This window comes from Nipponia nippon, unplaced genomic scaffold, assembly GCF_047370975.1.
Source record: "Nipponia nippon isolate SJK-2023a ecotype South Korea unplaced genomic scaffold, ASM4737097v1 scaffold_10, whole genome shotgun sequence".
Classification (NCBI taxonomy): domain Eukaryota; kingdom Metazoa; phylum Chordata; class Aves; order Pelecaniformes; family Threskiornithidae; genus Nipponia; species Nipponia nippon.
This window is the reverse complement of record NW_028262291.1, coordinates 10539155-10562714: the sequence shown is the minus strand read 5'-3', so window position 1 is coordinate 10562714 and position 23560 is coordinate 10539155. Positions and strand designations below refer to the sequence as shown.

Genomic DNA, 23560 nt, shown 5'->3' with positions numbered 1-23560 from the left:
ATATAAAACACCAGCAAAATAAAGTTACAGAAGAGCAAAGAAGTAAGCTAAGCATTAAAAGCAGAAACAAAAAGAAAAGAAGCAGTTACGCTTGACATGGAAGTGAATATGCGTTGGTATGCACAAGCCCCAAGAATTCTGTATGGGTCATCTTAAATAGATAGGGATGATCATTTCTCTGTTGTGGGGGTTTTTAACTATTCTTAGACAATTTTAACATGCTAAGCATATACTACAGAGCTCCATAAAGCCTGCAGAACATCTGAAATGAAGCAATATCTAAGACTGCACTGAATTCCTCTGAAATATAGAATTGGGGGTGTAATGAGTTTACTGCACATGCAAGAAACAAACCAACCTGCATAAAAAAAATTCTGCTAATTCAGTGTAATTGAGGAGTCATTGCTTGTTTCTAGAAAAAGAACATTTTCCTTTACAACATCACCCATCCTTGGGTAATCCTGCAGTTAAAAACGTAATAGCAGGGCTCATGCATTGCCTACAATGTAGCGATCACAGAAAAACTCTTTAAAAAAAAAAAAAAACAAAAAACGTAAACAACCCACAACCTACTGAAATTTTGAAACTACAGTACCCTACCACCTTTTAGGACCAGGAGGCCTTAAAACCAAAACACATCCCCGAAACGCAACAAACAAAAACCCCCACCACAACTTTTAAAGCGTAGGAACACTTCAGAATCACAAGGGGTACTCTTGTGCCCGAGCTCCCAAGCTCTTCAGTCCTTGGCAAATATCTGGTGCTGTGCCTCATCTAATACTTTTTGTCAGTAAATCGATGCTAAAGATGTCACTGAAGAGAAATTAATGTAGGCTTCCACATATGGCTACGCTGTGGAATAACAACATACTTGTATTTTCAAAAGTCCACTGATGTTTTACTGCACCTAGCAGTCACTTTGCGCTTGTGAGTCCCCACAAGCTACGGCAACCAATAGTGCCGATACTGGCATTTTTGCCTGAAATGCGCACGTTAGTGCTTGCTCTATTGTAAAAAGTTTCACACACTAAAATGCAGTGGGATGGCAAGGGATGGGTTTGTTCATTTTAATACACCGATCTAGTGTACGTTTTTTTTAAAAGTCTAGACGATGTACTTGGCTGGGGGGTTTTATTTGCTTGCTTGTTTTTTAAGGAAACAGATCAGCAAACTCGAGGGAGCATTGCAAGTGTGTCTGGAAACAATACTGCTTATTCGTATTGTCAATATGTCTGCATCTCTACAAGTCCCAGTTTTTAGTTACAGATTTGCTGACTTTCAGAACGCTCTCCCCACAACCTTCAAAACTGTCTCTCTTCTTACTTACGCTATCAGTGATGTCAGCAACTTATATCATCAAGTGCAACAGAAAAGAACGCTCTAACTTAAAACCGCCCTTTACTCTCCAGTGAGCTAATGTGGAATATTTTTGGTACATCGTTAAAAAAAGTAGCAGAACTTTCCCTAACTGCATCACGTGAACATCACAGCCCATCGTTCTGGCACAGCAGATTACATACGACGGTATGTCCCAGCCCCTCAAACCGTTTGCCTTGTTCCCTTCTGCCCCACCCCCTCAGCGAGGCGTGGATACATACTTAGGCCCAGGATGCCGCCCTCCTCGGTGTCGTTCACGCCACCCCCGTCTGGCAAATTATATGGTCCCTGCTCTCCATTCTGTACAGGTCGAGGCAGCTTTCCTGGCAAGGTTTGATACTTGCTGCCCTTCACAACTGGCTTAGTCTGTTTTGTTTTTTTTTAAAGAGGGAAAAACCAAAATAAATAAATAAATAAAACCAAATCACTCATAGCGTTTGCAATCCAGTACACAGCATTTTAAAAGTTGAGAAAATGTATTTGAAGTTCACGGTTCACAATGACACCACCCCCTCCATGCTCCTTCTTACAGATAATTCAGTTTAAATCCAATAGTCAGCTAACAAAGTTTTCTAGCTAAGACACAGCCTTCTCATCTGTCCCTTCCACTTCAGCCAGACTGTTTATTACATTAAAATAGATGTTGAATATTACCTAGTTTTATCATAAGAATTTTTCTAGCTGTCTCCTTTTCCTCTAGGACCCTGGCACCATATAATAATTTGGTCCCTCCAAGGTCAGCTTTGATAGTGCCAGAAATGCATTTAGTCACTTCTCAGCCCGTTCTTTCCCCCTGTCTTTCACCAGACTGGCTCTGTTCCTGCCTCACAATTGCATCTCGCTGGAATTTACACCAAAAGTATTTGTATAACTCCAATTTGGTCAAACATATTTGCCCATCACCAACAGTAAAAGAATCAACAATGAAGTTAGGCCGCAGAAATTTCACTTCTGTAAGAATTAAGATCTCTTTGTATAGATAACATTACAAATGTGAGGTTTTAAAAAAAAAATAATTATAGCTAAATATATAGTTGCTAAATATATAATTGCCAATTCTATTGCAGAACCTAAGCATAAGGTATACTTTTATATACGTGCTGGGAAGAAGCAGCATAGACTGAGCTGTATTTTAGGGCTAGTCTGAATGCCGGCTGACTCTACAATTTCTGACCGGTCAGGCTGAAGGAGTCTAACGTACGCTTGCCTGCAGCTATGGTCCACATACAGTGTCACTAGCACCAGTGAGGTAACTTCTGCTGGGAGGACCTTCCTCCAGCAGCAGAGCTCACAAGAGGTGGTCCTCAGAGTCTCACTACGTTGTATTGAAAGGGAACTGGTACCTGGGGTTTGCTAAAACTACTATATCGCTTAATTTTTCTTGCATTCAGTTTTTCAGTGATCAATGACTTGGGGATCTTGCTCCCTGTACAAGGGTAGACTAGAACTTGCGTATAAATCTGATCGTTTTGAGCCTAACAAGATGCTTTTCAAGCCAAAATAAGCATTTCAGAGGTACTTGTCTGCAGTTTTGGAAACGACATGTTGAGACTTCTTCAATACTGAATCCAAATGAAAAGCTGAAGGAGCCATTGCTCTGGACAAAGATGTCTATCCCACAACTGGCAAAGCTACAGCAATATAGAGGCTTTTCCAGGGAAGCAAGGAACCCGCAGCTCCAATTGACATTACTGGGCGTGGCGTACATTCAATGCGTGTTTTGGAATAAGCTCATATTGGTGAATGTTTCACTATCGGAAAGGAAGTTAGGTAGGAAAACTTTGTACTGAAAACACACAAAACATATTTAGTATACAGAAACACATAGTACGCTCCTATTTAGTAACCCCGTTCTAACAGAATTATTTTAAAACATTTAAAACATTGTCTGTGACAGGATGATACATGAAATATGTAATGAGATACCTCTTATTTCAAGGCCTAGAGGGATCTTTGTGATACTATAACTGCAGCCCAGATGCCTCAATTCCTCACCCCCTGCTCCTGTTTTGGCAACCGCAGGAGTGCATCCTGACTTGTACCAAAAATTATAGGAGTAGAGAAATTGTCTATTCAATTAGCACTGTATTTTCTGAAATTGACTCGCTTCAGCTTCTAACCTCACGTAAAAGCTTTTAGATAAGAAAGATTTCCCTCTCAAATCCTTACCCCTGTTCTCAGAGTTTGTCAGTACTTGAACTATGCAAACATTTTAAAAAGAAAATGAAAATAAAATGAAAACACATCCGTCCCGTCACAGCACATCACAACAGATAAATGTTAAGAGAGTTCACAGTTAATATACCTCTTGTTCTACAACAGGTTGTACTGGTTTCCCGTCTACATACTATGGAGTTGCAGGGAGGAGGGTAATTTCAAAGTTTTATGGAAAAAAGCAACAGACAAATGTTAGTATTAACATACATACACAGAACATCAATTGTAGTCTTATTACTGTTGTGATGCTACTTAATGCATTGACAATATATTACAAGGTCTGTTATCTCTTCATTTCATTTCAAGAAAACATTTAGTACTAAATGTGTTTGTTCAAACTACTCTACAAAATTCGGGCCCTGTTTAGGTTCTGTTGTGATCAAAGGAATTTTTCTATTTTCAGTCTTCTGGGTGGGCCCTTTAGACTTACTTTAAGCTGGGAACACACCAGTCATTTAACAGTTCAAACAATGTGAAAGTGACTGACACAGAAAAAGAACATACGCAATACTGTATGTATCCAGCTGAACCCATAAAGGGCTGTGACAGAAATGAAGTGATCAAAATACCAGCACGGCTAGGTCAAAATACCAGCACGGCTAGGTCAGAGACACCAGTGTGTTTCAATTTATTGCTATTATTGCTGGATGTAATTGGAATTTGAGTTTTGTGCAAAGTAGAATAGCTCCAGCAAACACTGCTGCTAGCACAGGTTCTCTTGGGCTTAACGCAAGAAGCAAAGCCTTGTCATGCTGAGTCAGCAAAACAAGTTTTCCTGGCCTTAGTTTTGGTTGTAACTAATTCACGTTTGGCCACTCACTCATACGCATAGGGACGTCTCATTTACCTCACTAAGAAGCCTCATGCCTAAATTAGGCCAAACACTTTAAATGCCTTGCTGAACATGGGGCTGAGCTTCCTACAGTTCACTCCTATCCTTGGTAGCTTCTTGTTCCTCTGTGGGCTCTGGTTTAACAGACAGAGCAGATTTACAGCCTCAATGTGTAGGTACAGCCTTATCACGTCACATCACAGAGAAAAATTCAGTTTTTGAATTTCAGACAGGAAAATAATTTAAAAGTTATGAAAAGAAAACAGACCTTCATAAATTCCACATGGAATGAAATGTTAGTTCTGATTCGTCACATGTATGATCACAATCAAATGAGTGCAACACAAGTTTCAAACCTTCTATTCGGCCACTGTCATCTTCAGAGATTTAAGATAAATTTAAGAAAATTTGAAGAACTAGAACAATCATATAACTCGTATCCATTCTAAATGGCATTGCTGGCTGTGGGTAATCTAGCGGTAAGCCTAATTTGAGTACAGAAGTGTGAATAACAGTCTCACAAAGCATAATTACAAGCACAGAAAAATTTCAGTGTACATAATGGCAAAACAAACCTCTAGCCCATAATGTAATGAGACTTTGTAAATTGGAAAGTCTTCATTCTGGAATGGAATTAAGCCTTTGAATTAATGACAGTGCTCCTGCTGTTTGAACTAAGGCAGCATCACTCCCACCTTCAGGAATGCCATCTATAGCAGAAGCCTCAGTTGGGGAGCGACACTCATGTTTACATGCAAGCACTCAAAAGGAATCCTATGTGGAAATACCCAGTCCCATTATTTAATTACTTTCAGGATTTGCTGCCTTAACATTTTTAGTGATTTGGAAGTCAAAATTATTTTTAAAACATTTACCTATAAACAAAATAATACGGCAGTTCAACAAAATGACTCCTCATTAACATTATTTGTTGTATTTCTTGTAAATATTTTTCTTTCAGCTGAAAAGCTGCATTTGAGGATGTGTACATATGGGTGTGACAGCTAGTTTGTTTATTCTAAGCTTGGCAATGGGGTAAAAAAAACCAAACCCTGAACTGTTTTATCATCAGGGCTTTTCTCCTACATGCAATGTTAGTGGTGGTTAGGGTTACTATGTGTGAAACAAAAAGAATATTTATACTTGACCTTTATCTATTTTAGTTGTGATATTGAACTCTAGAAATTGTGATTACAAATAAACCAACCTTTTCTAGGGATTCACTCTGCAAGTCTTCTAAGCTACTTGACTTTTTTTTCTGTGGAACCCTTGAAATGATGACAGGCAAAAAAGCAAGAGTTAACACAACACAGTATGTTTGCATACGCCACAGCTGTACCATATGACGGCTGTATGTATCACACAATGTCTGCATACAACAGATAATTCAGAATTAAGAGATTCATTTCTGTTGTTATAGTTTTAGCCTAAAACTGATAGCATTGGCAGCTGCAACAGATGAAGTCAGAAACGGCAACAAGACATCCTTTGATCAACAATGAAAGGCAACAAGGCGCAATGTGCAGTTTTAAGCCTTATATCTACAGATGACTTTTTAGAAGCTCTTAACAAGCAAGTAGACAGCAATAACTCTCTGTGAATAGTGTGCAACATTAAGGGCTTTTCAAAAGATTTTTAAAATGGAAAAAGGCAGCATTATAAAAAAAAATTTAGCTCTCTCTTTTACATTTCAATTACAGTTACTCATTCTTACCTATTTATGATTTCCAAAGATTCTTCTTGTGGAGAGGTTAAATTAGTTGAAGATACTGGAACGCTTCCACTTTAAATCAGAATAAAAGATACTGTTTTAAGTACTACAATACGTATATCTTCTGATATATAGAAGTGCTAATTTATTGCTCTAATTCAAACCTTATACAACTACGTCTTGCAAACTCCCATGGCAAACACCGCTTTCACAACTACCCAAATGTTCTTGCAAAGCCAAGAACAGGCAAGACAAGCTGCCAACAGTTAAACAGATAAAATAATCCAGACTTAGGACAATCCACATGGAAAACAAGAAACAAAGGTCTTGCCTGATTGCCATAGCTTTGTGTGGCACTGGAGAGAGCACAGCTGGTGACAATTCTCCTGAAGAGACCTATGTAAAATACAAGAGTTTCAAGCCTGTAACTCAAGTGCTTGATTCTGAATCTATAGTGCCCATACCAAGAGGCACAAAGATTCAGCCAGGGCCAAACCCTCATCTACATTACCTTAGCTACTACAGAGAAACCAATACAAACAAATCATATATACAGCAGGACTTGCTTCTAAAACATCTTTACTAAGTACCTCTGTTTTAAATAATTCTCCTTGAGGATTATGCAAAAGATTCCACTTCCTTAAAGTTGTCTCAAGTTCCTCCTCATTGCCACCAGAGACAGAAGAGCCTGTGAGCATTGAAGATTAGAAGTAGAAAGGGAGAGAAACAGGCCAAAAAAATAACATTTAGGACCGTATCAGACAGTCTAATCCTTCAGTCTCTACATTCTGCCCCCCCCCAGCCTTCAGCTGATGCATGTAGTTTACCAGCCTCTCTGCTCCCCACCCCTCCTTTGGGCTCTGACTTACAAGGAAGCTGATTTATATTAGAGCAATAAATTTACCACTTCTGGTTATATGCTGTACTCTGTTGTGAGTAGCTGAGCTGCTTATGAGGCAGCTTCTGAACCACTCTAATCCATAGTTTGATGTTCTGAGGCAAGTTGAAGTTGGTACCATTTTCTTACGCGCAGTGTATCGCTTTATAGGTAGCGTGCATGTTTCACATGATCCGTATCATAATGAGGTGCCCCATGCTCAGTTCAAGGATGAACATGGTAAACACGCTCCAGGTTTTTCTGGATATCCCAGATGTAAACAAATACTGAAATATTCCAAATTAATTATTTAGCAGGATTTTTATTCTTAAATTGTCAAAGCTGCAATACTAAATCAGGCTCTGAATATTTAGTGCTCAGCAAACTTCTGGAGTATTTTGGATATGAAATTTTTTCTGGAGATCCCCTATGCATAGGGTCGCATACAGGATGTGGAAGGGCTGCTATGCCACGATGGAGAAATTCAGGCTGACCTTTAAGCACATTAATAATTCCTGATTTGTGTGATAGACGTGCAGCAGCTCTAGGCAGTTATGAAAAAACACCAAATCTTATGGTTAAGCCTTGGCACTGTTAGAAGGGAGATCACTTGAAAACTCATTAGACCCGAGCTTGGTTATCATGCTGTTCAGCTACAAAGACTGCCAACAAAGCCAGTGCTGACCACTGGCCCTTCAGGATATGAAGTGAATCTTACGCTGTGGTTCCTGGTACACAGCCCTTCAGTTAGCAGAAATTACTAAAAGCAAAAGAGCTATACAACTATACTGGAGTTCAGGATAGCTCCTTTACATTTTACTCAACTGCCAGTGGCTCTTTCAAGCAGCTGCCCTACTTTAATCCAAACAGATTTTGTTTTTTTAAATGTATGGGCTACCTACGGTGAAGAGTCAGTCATCTTTTGTGAACATGACCTGTAGCTTGCCTTAAGCAGAAATAAGAAATGCTTACAATATATTGTGTTTCTGTCAAGTAATTATTTAAAGCAGTTATCAGAGACAGAAGATTTCAACCCATTGACTCTACCAAAAGTTTTTAGACAGGGATTACACTTCAAAGGAAACCGTTAAACCCACCCCTAGAAATAAAAAAAATAAATAATCAGTGAGCTATTTCTTGGCAACCTAAACATGAGACTCCCACAAACACACATAAGGTAACAAGCTTATTTGGCTGTGACAATATTGTAGTCGTCACGATATGCCCCTCCGCGTGGACAATCTCAGTACACACTCCAGTTCCCATACAGGTTTTGGGTTTTGCTGCTGTTTTATTACGCTGAGCATCACTGGTTTTTTATTTACACTGTACTGAACGTCTACAGTAGCATACATTAACACTGTCATACTCCCTGCAGCACCAGCTCAATAATCCAGAGCATCCTGGCTTGCTCCTTGCACAGGAGCATCCTCCAAAAGCCACGTCCCACAGTGGGGTGGTGCACTCAAATACCTACAACCAGGACTTGGCCGAGGAGAGTGGAACTGCAGGCCTTGCTGTTGAGAGCTCCTACTCTCAGGGTAACAGTGGTGTAGCTATCTTGGGAGTTAATGTCAACGTGTGTCCAAAAGCTACAATCACACCTTTGGATTTCCTTTCAGAACACTTTCAAGTGAGAGAACTTTTTTTTTTTTTCTTTAAATGACCGTTCAGAGAAAGATTTACCTGACTCTTGTTCCCTGTTCTTGTGTGTTAAACACAAGTTTCCATTCTGCATACAAGACCTGAAAACATTGTGTTTGTTAATGTGATGATGTACGTTGAACAAAACTGTCCTTTCAGAAGGTCATGTTTCCCAGACTAAATTTAGTCCTGAAAACTAAGGTGGCAACTTAAAATGAGATTGTCCTAAAACCCATTCCACTTCCTGCAGTGTAACTGATACATGGGACAAAGATTTTTTTCCTCAGATTTTGAAGTTAAATGTATCGTATTGTGTGCACCAAAGCAACCATGGGTTTTCAGTTGTTCTCTTCAAACCAGAACTTGCCTAGTTGGCTGTCAGGATTTTTCTTAGTGGAAGGGAAGAGAAACAGAACTTATTACATTCATTGCAACTCTTTTTAGCAAGAAAGAAAGTCCTCCTAACAGTATCAAATTGTACCCGAGATCAGCTTCCCTTTTTTGAATGCCATATAAAAACCATGACATACAAGGAAAACATGGTGTCATTGATGCTAGCTGGCTGGCTGGCAGCTGATCTCTACTGCCATTCCCAAACTGAACTGTGGTGTAGGAAATTGAATATAGGATGTGTTTAATTAATCAATGTTCATCATCCACTAAGGTCTCCCGATTTCATTGTATGCTGTAAAATCTGGTTACTCATAACACAATGGTCACAGGAAACACCATAAAACTTAATACCGATCTGTATAATTTATTCATCTCCTACAGACAAATTAATTTAAATCAAACTGAATGTCATTTTAATTTTGAATAATAGATTCTTGAGAGGGATATAATGCAATTTAGTAAGAATACTGTAAACTCATGCCTGTAGCTAATTTGAATGAACTTTCCTAATTGCCCCTGTGTTGACAAATTCTATGTCTGCACAAGTGTCCTTCTGTTTGCTCCCTCCTTTTCACCCTTTTTGCTATAATTCCTTTTGGCCTGGCCTCTACAACCCACGTACGACTGAGGGGATGGCAACCAGCAGCAGTGAAAAAGGAAGTGCGAAGCGTTGGCCATGAGGTACGCGTGCCATAGGCCTGCACTATGGAAGAGACTTACAGGAGTCCCAGGAGCGAGGAGGGAGAGGACTGTGTGAGGCAGCTAATGAAGCCATGGCCCCAGCCGTCCACCCAGCCATCGCTACATGGGTGTAGGGCTTCTGCAACCAAAGCTCCTGCCCCATTGCAGTATAGAGAGAGCAAAGTGCTTTAAGTAGAGCAGTTGCTGACTTCAGATTGCTTTGGTGCATAAAGAGGCAAACCGCAGTGCTTCAGGGCCAGCTGACGAGCAGTTCACATGGCTGTACAACCAGAGCAACAAAAGCAATCTCATCAGGCACCCTTTCTTATCAGTCAGAATCCTTAAAGACACCATCTAAAACATGTAGCACCAAAAGTAGGCTCCAAGGAGGGATTTACTATTAACTGACGTAGAACAAATTTTAGGTTATGACTTGTGGAATTCAGCTTAAGAGTTAGTCACAGAAGCTTTGCTGAATAGTAACATTGTAACTCCATTTCCAGACAGATTTGACCCTATTTCTTTTCGTACTGACTACAGCATAGGAAACAAAAAGGAAATCTCCGCAAACTGCAGGCAATAACACACAAGCCTGCTCAAGACATAACTGTGGTTCTCTCTGAACCTGAAAGAATGTATACTTGCCCTCATAGCTCTCCAACATGATACAAATATATGCATAATGAAATATATATTACTATACACATATATTTAAAAGGACAACAAATAGCAGTTGTAGCGCATGCAGTTTTTGAAAGACCTGATATCAGGAAATTGTTCACAAGACAGTTTACCGTGAGCTGCAATCATTATCTCTTTGACCCTCCTGTACTGGCTTAGCAATAGCGTTAACTCCTCTATTCGACGGTCCTGTGAAAAGCATTAAATAAAATCATATTTAAAATCCGACATTTTAAACTTGCAGAAACGCTGTATTACACATTAATTTCTGTGATTTTGGCCTGCTTTTCTAGAAAGCGGGATCAGGTCTCTCACATGCCTTGTAAAGAACATTTCTTGGCTTTCATTTGCCATTGTACATAATATTTGCTGGACAGTGTGAAATTACGGATAAGGAAACTAGAGGAGTTTAACATTACTAGGAAATTAGTTATTTACAGAAGCATAATTTGGAAATCTGCCTTTCACTTCTAAGAGTCAAGGGAATATTCTAGAGTCGAACCTCAATTGCCTGAAGTGGGCAGTGTTTGGTTTTTTGCTAGCATCGTACCCGTAATCATAAAGAAAGTCATGTTTATGTTTTGTATAGTTTAACAATCTAGTCATGTTCTTTAATCCTCTCTTGTGGGACATGTTCTGCATTCTGACATCTACACTTCCTCCAGTTTTGAACACACCTTTTTGAACTTAGGCAGTCAAACCTGTACAGAACCAAAGAAATGAGGTCTCATGAATGTCTGATGCATTATCTGACTCCCCTCTTTCTCCAATACCTAACGCTTTCCTATTATGTACGGAGAGCATCTTGACTCATGTATTCAGGGAGGGCACCTGCCTTTTGCACAGACGCAACATAGCGATAGGTAGTAATCGTTATTTGATTGGATCTGTCACTTCTCTCATTTCTATATATGATATTGTGTCCCTGATGATAAATTCGTGCTGTCACTAAGTGTGCAATCACGCAATTTACACTCTTACAGTTTGTCCTGTTTCATTGACCCCAGTTCTAAACTATTCCTGTGCAATAATCTTGCCCAGTGCTGTAACTACAGAACACTGAACACAAACCCGAGCAATTAATAAAGAAATAGTTTTCACAGGCAGGTGTCAGGACAGCCACAAAAACAGAGAAGTGGGCACTGGGAAAAAAAACCCAAACCTTCCAGGAAAGTTTGTAAGTATTAAATTGATTAGCTGATACTGAGCTGCTGCACTGCCATAGCTACACGTCAGCGTCAGAGAGATTTAAGTTAAAATATCCTCCAGTACACGTATGCTACATTACAGTTACAGCAGATACCAACTGAGTTGCAAGAGTAACTGCACAGAAACCAGACCTTTACCACGTTACAGAATGGTAGATCATACTGATCCTCCCTTCACGCCTCAGCAAGTATACACAAGACAAAAGAGGCCTAAAAGAGATACCCAGTTATACCAACAATGGATAGAAGCAATAGTCTCTTCTTCATAGCAAAGAACTGAGACTAACATACCCATTTTTTTAAAAAAGAAGTATGTCTACCACTTACTACCAACTTAGTTGAGCACTTTCTGTCCTAAATGACACAAGGAATATTTTGAGTTATCCCAAAAGCTATTTAGAGCTATTTTCCCTCAGGAAGAATATTTTATTTTGCAATATTATTGAAGGTAACAGTTCTACATTAAACATTTAAGAAGCTGTGGGTCAACCATCAGTCCACTAGTTTGAACACTACAGTTTCCAAGGAAATAACCCTACTTTCCCTGTGAGTATATCCAGATATTAGGACATAAGCAACAATATTCTGTGTTCCCTTCAAATGCAAAAATCTTATGCAGACTTGGAATAATTTTGGCAAGAGATAGTGCCACATCTTTTATTTCCCAGATGTAAATTTTGACTTTGATTTTTTAAGAACTAAATGTTGTTATGAGTCACATTAATGTTCTCCAGAATTAACATTGCCCTGTCCAGATTCCCCACTTACTAAAGGAAGTTTTTAGGGATGTATACTACTGTCTATTTGATTGGATACAAGTGTGTCACTATAAAGGAAAATCCTATGGCCTGGTTTATTATAATAAAAAAAGAATTACAATTTCCTCAAGAGTTAATCCCCCTCAACCCCCCCTACCCCCTCCAAAAATAAGGAACATGTAGTAAGTCAATGGCATCTGAAGGTGGAGATTCAACATCCTCCAAGACTGAGCCCTAAACCCTGCACTTGAATTGTCTGATTGACAGGCAAACAGCATACGGGTGATAAGAGACAAATCCCATATTTACCAGTTAAATGAGTTTAATTTCACTCCTCTCCTTTAGTACTCCTCCCCTGCCTTGTCTCTTTAAATCCTGGTCCCTTTCTCCCAAAATCCGAGTCTGATTCAAAGGCCACTTTAACGTTCTTTGAATATCACAATCTAAACTGGGGATATCAATGCACTTCGGGTTAGGTTGGAAGATGAAGAGCTGCCAGAGATGATCAAACCTTAGTGATCTTTTCAATGGCAGAAACCAGGAGATTCTGCTCATTACAGCCTTGGCTTTCTACTCCCCTCTGGAATCTAATGAGCGTCCCAAGTTCTGCAGCCAGGTTAGCAAGGTCAGCCACAATTTCTATTTAAAAATCAACCTCCTGTCACAGTCTCATGGGATAATCCAAAAATCAGGGCAATACCACGCTTACAGAAAGCAGGTTATTCAGATTATTACAGAGATTCAAAACCATCATTTCATTCTTATTATGTAGAACAAGGATTATTTTCTCACCTTTTCTTCATTTGCAGCCAATAACGATTCCATTCCTATCTTCAACCGTTGAACTTCTTGATCTAGAAACGTTTTTCAAATGTTACAAGGAAAAGGCACTTGCTATATTTAGTGTAAACAATATATGTTTTGCGATACTCTCCCTATGTTCTTATGAGTAACCAAAACCATGTCAGTGGCATGGCAGATGCACGTTAAACTACATTTAACTTAGAGCTTTTCAAAAGCTGAACAATTAAAAGCATCGCATGACACAAACATGCTGGTTTTGCTTATTAAAGGCTACATAATACTATTTTATATTCTAAAAGTCAAGAAACAAGGAAGCTTATTTTGCAAAAGATGAGAGTGCGTTTTCTATAATACTTTTAAGGAAATAATTTTAAGTATGATTGAAAATTAATTATATTCCATCTGGGAAAAATTTTCGCTAGCTTACTTGACAAGTAGTTCAAGGACATTCATGAAACTTGGAAATGAAAAATAACAAAAACTAGTTTGATAAGAGGAAAATGTGTAATTTTTTTTTTTTCTTAAAACATTTCAGTACGAATAACTGAGTTAAAATCTACATCAAGAGCTAATACAGAATTGCCTCACACACTATTTAGTATTACAAGATAGAGGTTATTCAGGAATGTTATAGTCAAGAGCAATTAAAACACACTCTCTGGAAATTTATGACACTGTTAATTATGTCATCCTAACTTTGCTGAACCGAATCTTTCATTTCTTCTCTACACACTATTCCTAGCAAGTCCTCCAGTACCAATCTGTATGAGACAGAACCTGAAATAGTTTATCTGCTGTAACTACCACTCAAGGAATTCATGCTTTGACATTAAAATAGATCCACTTGTTTCACAAAAGACTATGAAAACCAGATGTGGCAGGCATGAAGTGACAGAGAAGAAAGAAAATCAATACTGCTAAAGAGCATCTTTAAAAAAAGCTTTACAACTAAATGTTGAACATACAATGTCATATCTAGGCTATTGGCAAAAACTGTAATTAGTTTTTCTTCTGGTGATTCTGAAAAACACACACCTTGTAATGATTAAGTTTTAAAACATGTAAATGAACTTTGCAAACATTTCTCTTGGAAAAGAGAACACTTAGTAACACAAGACATGCACAGACACAGCCAAATCAAAAACAAGCCAGCAGGCAGCAGGCAAGCAATTGGAAGATTTTTAGAAAGCCATTAAAAATCACAGTCCTACTAATTTCTCTTTATAAATATTAGACTTCAAAAAGAACTGGTATCAAGGTATTTTTAAGCACATTAAAGCAAACTTTAATTACAATATTTATAACAACATCAAGTATGGAAAAATTTTTATTCAGTGCACTGATTTTTATTTAATGCACTGATTAAAAAAAAAAAAGGGCCAAATCCTTCCCCTCCAAAGAAGGAGGCTTTTAATTAAAGCCATCTTTCCAGATATTATATGGGTTTTACATATGTACAAATAAAAAGAAGTAAAGATTAAGCTTTGGCTCTGTTAACCTTGACAATGTCCCTTTGAAGCCCAACTATCTGATTTGTGAACCTCTAATTTTTTTTTTTTCTGAAGTGAAATCTTACTAAACAGGGCAAGTAGCTGTCTGCTTGCTGCAAGCAATGAAAGCAATGTCTCATGTATATTACAATTAGACAGCCAAATCTAAACAAACATTGAATTATTCCTGCAGAATGCATTGGAGTTATAATTTGTGTGAAAGGAATAGCGAGATAAAGCCAAAAGTGAATTGCAAGGCTTACGTTTTTCTTTTAGACTTCTCCTATAAACTTCCTCTACGATGGTAAATGGTGAGAGTCAAATAAAGTATGTAGAAAAAGCACATATTAGATAAATTTTGCAATTTAATTAGAATACGCATTCTAGCATACTACAAGTACATTGATATTATTTTCCAACTTTATTTGAGAAGACTACCTAAATATCTGATCAACCAGTAATTTTTTTCCAGAAGATTTATTACTGCTGCATACTGTTTCCATTCAAATACAGTCTAAGTGGTTTCCTTAAATGTAGCCTAAAGAGTCTGCACAGGGAGTGATTCTTCTCCCACTGGAATCAAGGACAGTTTCACCCATCTTCAGCATGAACAGACACACTACTAGAAGCTGAAAGTTGCTGAGCTCTTGATTTACTGTCATACCACTATCTTTCCCTTGAAGTATCATAAATTATTTGGGAATCTCACAGAAAATACGAAATTCTATTAGTAGAAGAGTTCCTCTACAAAACACTGCTGTTAGACAAACTAATTTTCTAGTTAGACATGCAGTTCTCTACATGCACAAGCTCTGCAGCTGAGTGAAATCAGCACCAAGTACATATTAAGTCACTTATTTGGGACAAACGACAGTCAAATTACAGAGTCTTCTAGAAAAGACACATCTGCATTAACTCCTGTAAGGAGATTCTTGGTAAACCCTGAGAAAGAGGTAGCATGGCACCTAAAGAGTCATATCTCAACAAGGGCACTCTTTGGAAGCATTAGTTAACACCCACAAAAGAAGTTAGCGCAGCTAAGCTGATGCACTGCGGTCAACTACACACAGAGACTCCTGCATGGGTGTCAGTATTACAGAAGAAAAAGGTCCCTAATATCATATTAATCACAGCCCAGCACTTGACAGAAGCTCTAAGGAGTCAACATTTCAGAGAACTGTGACATGACTGATTGAGACCAAAGGCAAACCAAACTGGTTTATTTGCCATTGACCTGTATCAACAGTGCAGATTTAAACCAGAAACCTGCAATATCACAAAATCATAGAACAGCCCAGGCTGGAAGGGACTGTGAAGGGCCATCTGGTCCAGCCTTTCACAGGAGAGGGAGCCTAAATGAGATATAGTCCTGAGGTAAGTAAAGAGGCGAATCAATGACTATGTTTTAGAATGTTTGGACTTGTAAACATTATGCTTAGCGACTACAGTGACAATTTTTTTTTTCTTCAAAAATGGAAACTGCAAAGATTTTTCAAAGAAAAAATATATTCCCACTGAACTATAATGACTATTTCAAATTATAAATAAAATTCCAGTAGAAAAAGTTTCAGTGCCCTTAGAATACTTATTGCAATTTGTACTGGCTCTAGATTGGGATAGAATTTCACACATTAAAGGCCTCTACTCTACTAGAAGACAAAATAAAATTCCACCATTTTTCCTCCCAAAATAAATTCTAGAAATCCATTCTTACATCTCTTTGTATTCCTTTGAAATACCAAGCTGCTACCAAAGTGAAGATAAAGTAGGGTTTTAGATTTTAAATTTTAATTCTCCTCCTCTTACCTCTTTCTGCCACTTCACTATGCGATGAGGCCCTAGATAGCTGACTTTGTAAGCGTTCTATTTCCGCATCTTTGAGAGCTAATTGCTCTTGAAGCTGGGCTATCTCAGCCTGAAAGAGAGTACAACAAATTCAGAATAACATTGTCACGGATTCTCTGTGATTCTTTCCCCTGAACTAGAAGGCTTCTAAGCATAACACTTTACTTTGACTGATGTCCTGTTCCCAATTCAGGACATTTCATAAACACTATAACAACCTTACATATTTCATGGTGTTACTATCCTATTCCTTTTACAGAAGCTCACATTTTCCAACACAATCAGCTCTCGGGAAAGAGAGACTTACAGAAAGGTAAAATTTTCAAGGATTCATGTAGATGAAGAAACTCTGGAAAGCTCTCACTGCTACAATGCTGATCATATAGTAATGACTACTATAGGGCAACTCCTGAGGTTTGCATGAAGACCACTAAAAGATAACACAGCATTTTTAAAAAGATACTGGGTTTTTTTATCCTAGTTACTACTTATTAATATAACCGACAATCTATTAATGCTGAGCCCTTTTCTCAGCAGCATGACAAAACTGCTCTTCCTCACATCAGCTACTACAGCAATAGGCTGGAAGCAAAGCATGGCTTGGAAAACAACCACATATATGCCACAAAACATCAGTGCCTCATTTACACTTACTGCAGCTTGCGCGGCCACTAGATTGGGCTAGAATATCACACATTAATGACCTCAGCAATACAGAGGGAAAAGAATTCTGTGATTGTCCAGCTTGAAATACAGTGACTCTCATCTCTTTTTCCTATTTATGAGGAAAACTGTCAACAGCATACTTTACTAAGTCAGTAGCTTCATTCAGATTTTCTTTAGCAGCCTTAAAGCCTTTATATATCAGTATTCTGCATTTCCCCCAGCAAGGGCTTACCAAATCTCCTTGCAGTTAAAGAAAAAAAAGGAAACAAACAAACGTATCACTAACGTGACCAGTTTCTCAAAATAGTAAAATAAAGCAGGAAAAAATGCAAAACACCAAACAACATTATCTGAACAGGGAAAAAACTTAGACTAATTTACTCTAATACACAAACTTATTTTCACCAGGAAGCAAGCAGCTGGATGGCAGCAAAAGATTACTACTCTGCCTGCAATTCCATATGGAATAGAAGAATCTGCCTTGTTGCATCTCTGAAGGGCTCCTAGACTTCCCAGTGACTAATATGCTTTTTATATCCAGCCATGGAAATATTCCAATTTCTCATCTAAGAAGCTGGAGCAACGGGAAGACAAAAGCTGCAGACCTCTTAATACCAGATTTGGATTTGCCTCCGCTGGTCTATTTGATCTCACAGCTCTTTTAAATGCCCTCTTTTCCTTTAATGTCTCATTCCTGTCATCTCTACAATTATTTTTCTTCTTCCTCTCTCTTTCCCTGTACTTTTCTTCCTTTCTAGTCCTAGTCCTTCTCTCACTCAATGGGTTTTATGAGTCTTCTTTCTTATTTTCATTCTGCTCCTACACTTTCCATAATCTTTATCTGTCTTGGCAGCTGGCCACACACTGCTTGAGAAAATATTTTCCCAAAGACTCTTCATTTCCACCACGTCAAAGAAAACATTTTCATGGATACAAGAGCTATTATCTTAATAGGAGAAAAAGACACAACAGCAACATTTCAATATTCATCTAAGAATTCTCAAAAGAAAGAAATGCTAATATAAATAATAGTTATCTGTCATTTCTGGATCAAGCTATCAAGTATTAAAAAGAAAACTCAGTTTAATAATTTGGAATGTTTTTCCAAGATCCAACCACAACTCAAAAAAGTCAGTCATTTATATGAACAGGGATTATAGTACTACACAAATGAAAGGAGCTGTGATTACAGCACAGAAGTTTACCTCAACAGGGAAAAATAATAAGGTGCTTTTTAATCTAGTGGAAAAGGGCTAAAAATTCAAACTAGAAATAAAGTCTATCTGTTTAACAATGAGAATGTTCAATGAGAAAAATTAATTACTGGGGAAAATGATGAAATGTTTCAAATGTCAAGTTTCTTCAGATTACGATCCAACAGCTTTCCAGGATTTAAGGTCAACAGAAGGGTATGGCAGCTATGCACTTTGATATACACGAAGTCAAAGCAGATGACCTAATAGTGTATTTTGGGCTTAATGTCTATTAAAATAAATTCCATAGTAAGTGAACACTTAACCAACTTTGCATGTCTCTTCAGTCTGCAAAGCATATTCCACAGAGGCTTGTAACCATTACACAAATAAAAGATAGAAAAACTTCAAAGAGGCCTTTCCTCAGAACAGGTCTTTTGTAAGTCAAAATGCTTTTTTTTTTTTTTTTTTTTAAATAAGAATTACAAAAAAGTAGAAAACTGGAAACTGCAGGGAGGGAGCAAAAGGCACAAAAAAAAGCTACAAAAACTTGAAACCAAAATACTTATTCCAAAGATGGTTGAAGAAAACTTGACTTTATAGTAGGCCCTGACACAAGGCAATTGCAAGAAAAGTAAATATTGATGAGAAGTGGAGCATATCCCTTTGCAGCTGAAATAAGTCTGTCATTAGTAAACACCGAGTATTCTGCTTACTTTAGTTGCTTTTAATTTCCACTCATATTGATTTCTTTCATTTTCCAGTTCTTCCACTTTAATTCTGAGGTGTCTGAGTTCCTGTAGCAAACCCTGCAAAGGAAGAACAGCAGCTAAAAGTAAGATTACTCTGGTAGATATTAATTTTCCATAGTCTTGAATTAAAGATCGTGCATGAGCCACACAGTAATGAACACTGAACCATTACATTAAAAACTGTGACCTAGTCCAAGAAGACAAAAACTATTTTGAATTGAGAGATAAGGAATACTTTCTCAAACTCTCCACCTGAAATTAGGAGCAAATTTCTTAGTCATATTAAGGAACACAGCTGAGCCTAGTGAAGTCATGTGTCTCTGTGAAAATGAGCCAAAACATCCACACCTGTAGTCTCATATAACATTAACTATTGGGTTTTGGGGGGAGTTGGGTTTTATTGTTTTGTTTTGGGTCTTTTGTTTTGCTTTGTTTTTCAGCCACCTCAAAGTAAGCAGAAACACGCAGTACTAAAAGATTATTAACTTTCATTAAAACAACAATCCTTTCCCCAAACAGGTGTTTATACCAAGAAAGATAACACTCAAACTAAATAGTATCTCGCAAGTTACAGGCATTTAATACCATACACATACAGTCAAATATGACTACAAATACACTACTTTCAGCATTGATGTTTGCCACTTTGCAAACCAAGCTGATGCAGCCTAGCGCTGCAGCCAGCCAGGGTTCCCAACATTCTCCATCTATTCCTCTGACAAAGTTGTCTCTTAAATGGCGCTTTTCCCTGATAGAACTGTATCTTATTGTTCATTCTGAAGGACAACACTATTAAATCCCTGACGGAGCTCGGACGAGACCAAAGGTCTTAAAATGAAGGAATGGAAAAATTTGGAAGTGTAACTCAATTTTGGAATCCTGTATAGTATATACATTAAGCAACCATACTAATATCTTGGATTGAATTAACATTTATTTTTAATGACTCCCAGATTTGACTCTCAGATTATTTCCCCAATATGCAGCTTGTATTGTAGTCTAATAGTTCACTAATTAGTTCTGAACAGAGGCAAGCTCAGAAACAATAGCACTATTTTCAAAATAGGCATCATACCCAAATGAGTTATTTTTGTAAAATAAACCTTTGAGAAAAATTACTGAAAAACTCCCTCACAACTTAAGCAGATTATTTATGAAACGAGTTCTGGAGATCCAAATTTTAACCAAAGAGATGTGGCAACTAAAGCAAACCGATTTAAAAGCAAATATTCAAATGGACTTTTTCAGGCATACCAGTATCATTCCACCTTCAGTAAGTTTAAACAGTTTATGCAAAGTAGCTTTTGTTTTGATATGTGACATAGTTTTGATCAAATACAACTAGGATCTGTAACATAAATTCAAAAATGCTTTTCTAGTAACTACTAATGTCGGAGAATAAAGAAAAATGTGTTGGATTTGCTATTTTAAAGGTACAAGCAGATTATTTTTATTATGTCTCTTTTCATTCACTTTAACATTATCATTAGAAAAAGAAAGGATACATTTCAGATACTCTTACCTGAAACTGTATTTTATACCTGTGTTAAGCATTTAAGATATTCAGAAATTAATAACCTGTGTTCAGAGGACTGGTTAGGGCGCATCATCATGCACAACTAGGGTGACATTATCATGAGGAAAATTAGCAAACTACCAAACCATGCTAGCATGCTGCATATCAAACCGACAAATCTCAACTAAGGGGGCAAAAAAACCCAAAAAACAAACCAAAACCACCAAATCCCCAAATCAAAAAAAAACCCCACACCACATCAGCACTACAGACCTACAAGTAAAATTAAAATGATAAAAAAACCTGAAAGAGGTGATTATTACAGATGTCTGTGCTTTAGCAGACAGACATCAATGGTGACCAAATTTGTCCCAAAAATTGGGGGTGGGGTGTCTGGGGTGGGTTTTTTTTTTTTTTTGGTGATTTTTATGACCACCTCACTCTTTGCTAATGAAAGCCACAAAGATTAATGCCAATAATTCACAACATAGCTCTGGTTAGCAGAATTTAGTTTCTGCAAGAGAAGAGGCAATACACAGGCTTCTGCTAAGGTATACTTCTCGTACATCACACCGAGAGCAATTCTTCTGGCTGAGAGTCTCTACCACTGATCTTGGACTAGATTGAGGACCATTAGGTGTCAAGTCTGGTTTCCTATCTTGAGACTTTCTTTCTTGGATTCTACTATTAATTTCCAGCTGCAGTCTACACATCTGCTCCTGTAGCTCACTGATCAGGTTCACTACTGACTGAAAACATGGGAAGAAAGGAAAAAAAGAAAAAAAAAAAAAGACAGGTGAGAAAGAAAATGATGCAAAGAAGATACTTCTACAGTTGCAGCACAAAGAAATACATGAAGCACATCAAAGGCAAACTAAAAAAAGACAGATGATGTGCTTCCCTTCTGATAAAGTATATGTGAATAGGTACAAATCTGGAATATTGCACAAAGCTACAGTTTAAATAGAACAGAATCTATATTCCAGACAAACTCATGATTCTGATCCTAATGTGAAGATCAGAAATCTCGCCCCTCATTTTTGGAAACTTATCCAGTCACATGAAGCCAGATATCAGGAAAAATTGGAACATATTTTAATATGCTGGCTCAGAGGCAAAATTTTGCTGAAATGGATGTGATTACATTAATTTACACAGCTAAATCATCTACTAGGAAGAAATTGCTAAGTGCTCAGTTGGGGCCATAACCTGCTCTTTCACAATTTATACACAGAATTTACTAATAAAGTAATTCTGTTTCCAGGTCTAGCATGGGTCAGAAAAATAATTCCATTACCTAGCTTGCTAGCTAGGCAGTATCTTGACTTGGGGAAAGAGTTAAGCAACTTACATAGGAGAAATCAAAGAATACCACAGGAGAAAATGTAACGCCTTTTAATGTGCACTGATTTGCTGGCCAGCTTCTTGGAATTGTGTGTATCAGTGATACACACAAAAAAAATCCAGCTACAGAAAGCAAACCAAATACAAGTATTGAAATCTATATCACATTTTCACTTAAATTCCCTAACTCAGTAGCAAACAGTGCTGGGTATTTCCTCAGGTATTACAAGTTTGGAGCACCTTTCTCTTAATTTTCATGTATATTAACAACATATGTTTTGTGATTTCTCAGTCTTCTCAAGTGGAATAAATTTGATGAGATTAATCCATCTCTCAAAGGAGTAAAAAAGTTTTTAGTGGACAGAACAACAGATGATGTGGCATAATTTTTTTATATTCTTCATTACAATGCACAACAGTCCTCCTATAATCTCAACTCTCTGGTGAACCAATAATCGCAAAGCTAGGGAACAGCTACTGCAAGGACGGGACATTATTCTGACCAGGTAAGTAACACCACCGATGAAGTAACAAACTGTATCAGCATCCACAGACAACTTTAAACATTCACAAAGATTCCCTTTCAAAAGCATATATATCAGTCAGGTATGAGAGTTTCACATCAGTTAAGTATTTTTCTAGGGCACTGTGCTTAAGATGAAATTCAGAAAAGCAGTTGCATATATTCTACATTATACGTATTATTTTCAATCAGGATCACAACATCTGATGCTCATCGTCTTCATCCAACACACCTTTTATGCATACAAATGAGGATCAGTTCCATAAACAATCAAAAAATTTAGAAAGAGTACTGGGGCCCAGCATACCAACTCTGCAATATCCAGTCTTTTATAGGCTGCCATTGCCAGGGCTGCACAGATAAGAAAATATAGCCTCCTTCAGCATCAGCTCCCTTAGGTGACACCATATCCTTCATATGTTCAGTGGCTACATTAGCCACTTTGCAGCAACACAGTAGGAGAATGGCGAGAAGGTCCCCCTAGCTAACTCATTCTCTTATCAGAACTCTGCAAAGCAGAACACCGTAGGACTAGCCGCATGTACAATTTAGATACTATCCACAATCCCTCCATCTTCCATGCTTTGATTTTGTTTCTTTTTTACCATCATCTCCACAATCAGATGCCTCACTGAGCAGCAGTACCAACTGGAGACTGGAATCATCAGGACACACATCCATCTCTTGCTTTCTTTTAAGCACCAAAGTTTTAGCCTGTGCTCATCTTTGATGGAGAACACTGCTAACCCACACGAGGTTCTGAAGAACCACTGCTCAAACAAGATGCACAGACTTTTAAGCACAAACTGACAGCTGCTCCAGTTGTGGCAATGTGGCAGAGTTCAGAAACACTCCTGCTGCCGCCTTGTAATTCTTTTCTCTTTTGCCTCACAATAGAAATGGGAATGGGAAACACTGTGTCCACACAGACTTCCCTCAGGGCAAACCTGACAGTACAGAAATGGCAGAAATCTCCTTACCTCAGTGAAGGATAAGAGGTCTATGGAGAAGAAACAGATGAACTCCAGCTGCGCTATATGCCTTTATA

The 23560-nt window shown here is 37.9% G+C and overlaps 2 protein-coding genes across 15 annotated transcripts in view; one reads left to right on the top strand and one right to left on the bottom strand.

Moving 5' to 3' along the window:
- The window catches only part of PPFIBP2 (PPFIB scaffold protein 2), a 110178-nt gene that overhangs the window by 11473 nt on the left and 75145 nt on the right, over positions 1 to 23560 (bottom strand). For 8 of the 13 annotated variants that reach the window (XM_087744268.1, XM_087744242.1, XM_087744276.1 and 5 more), the window contains 12 exons: positions 21212 to 21394; positions 19094 to 19186; positions 16480 to 16588; positions 14937 to 14969; positions 13172 to 13233; positions 10527 to 10602; positions 6728 to 6825; positions 6469 to 6533; positions 6141 to 6209; positions 5634 to 5694; positions 3683 to 3724; positions 1599 to 1743 (listed from right to left, as the gene is read on the bottom strand). In XM_087744268.1, coding sequence (XP_087600394.1) covers positions 1599 to 1743; positions 3683 to 3724; positions 5634 to 5694; positions 6141 to 6209; positions 6469 to 6533; positions 6728 to 6825; positions 10527 to 10602; positions 13172 to 13233; positions 14937 to 14969; positions 16480 to 16588; positions 19094 to 19186; positions 21212 to 21394 — 1036 coding nt within the window. The remainder of the gene's footprint in view (positions 1 to 1598; positions 1744 to 3682; positions 3725 to 5633; positions 5695 to 6140; positions 6210 to 6468; positions 6534 to 6727; positions 6826 to 10526; positions 10603 to 13171; positions 13234 to 14936; positions 14970 to 16479; positions 16589 to 19093; positions 19187 to 21211; positions 21395 to 23560) is intronic. The other 5 variants (XM_087744310.1, XM_087744324.1, XM_087744288.1 and 2 more) reach the window with 4 other exon arrangements.
- The window catches only part of CYB5R2 (cytochrome b5 reductase 2), a 65114-nt gene that overhangs the window by 24953 nt on the left and 16601 nt on the right, over positions 1 to 23560 (top strand). The window contains exon 11 of one of the 2 annotated variants that reach the window (XM_087744468.1): positions 17593 to 19066. The exons of the other annotated variant lie outside the window; for it this stretch is intronic. The gene's annotated coding sequence lies outside the window, so the exon portion shown is untranslated. Of the gene's footprint in view, positions 1 to 17592; positions 19067 to 23560 lie in introns of those variants that run through there. 2 annotated transcript variants of the gene reach the window in all.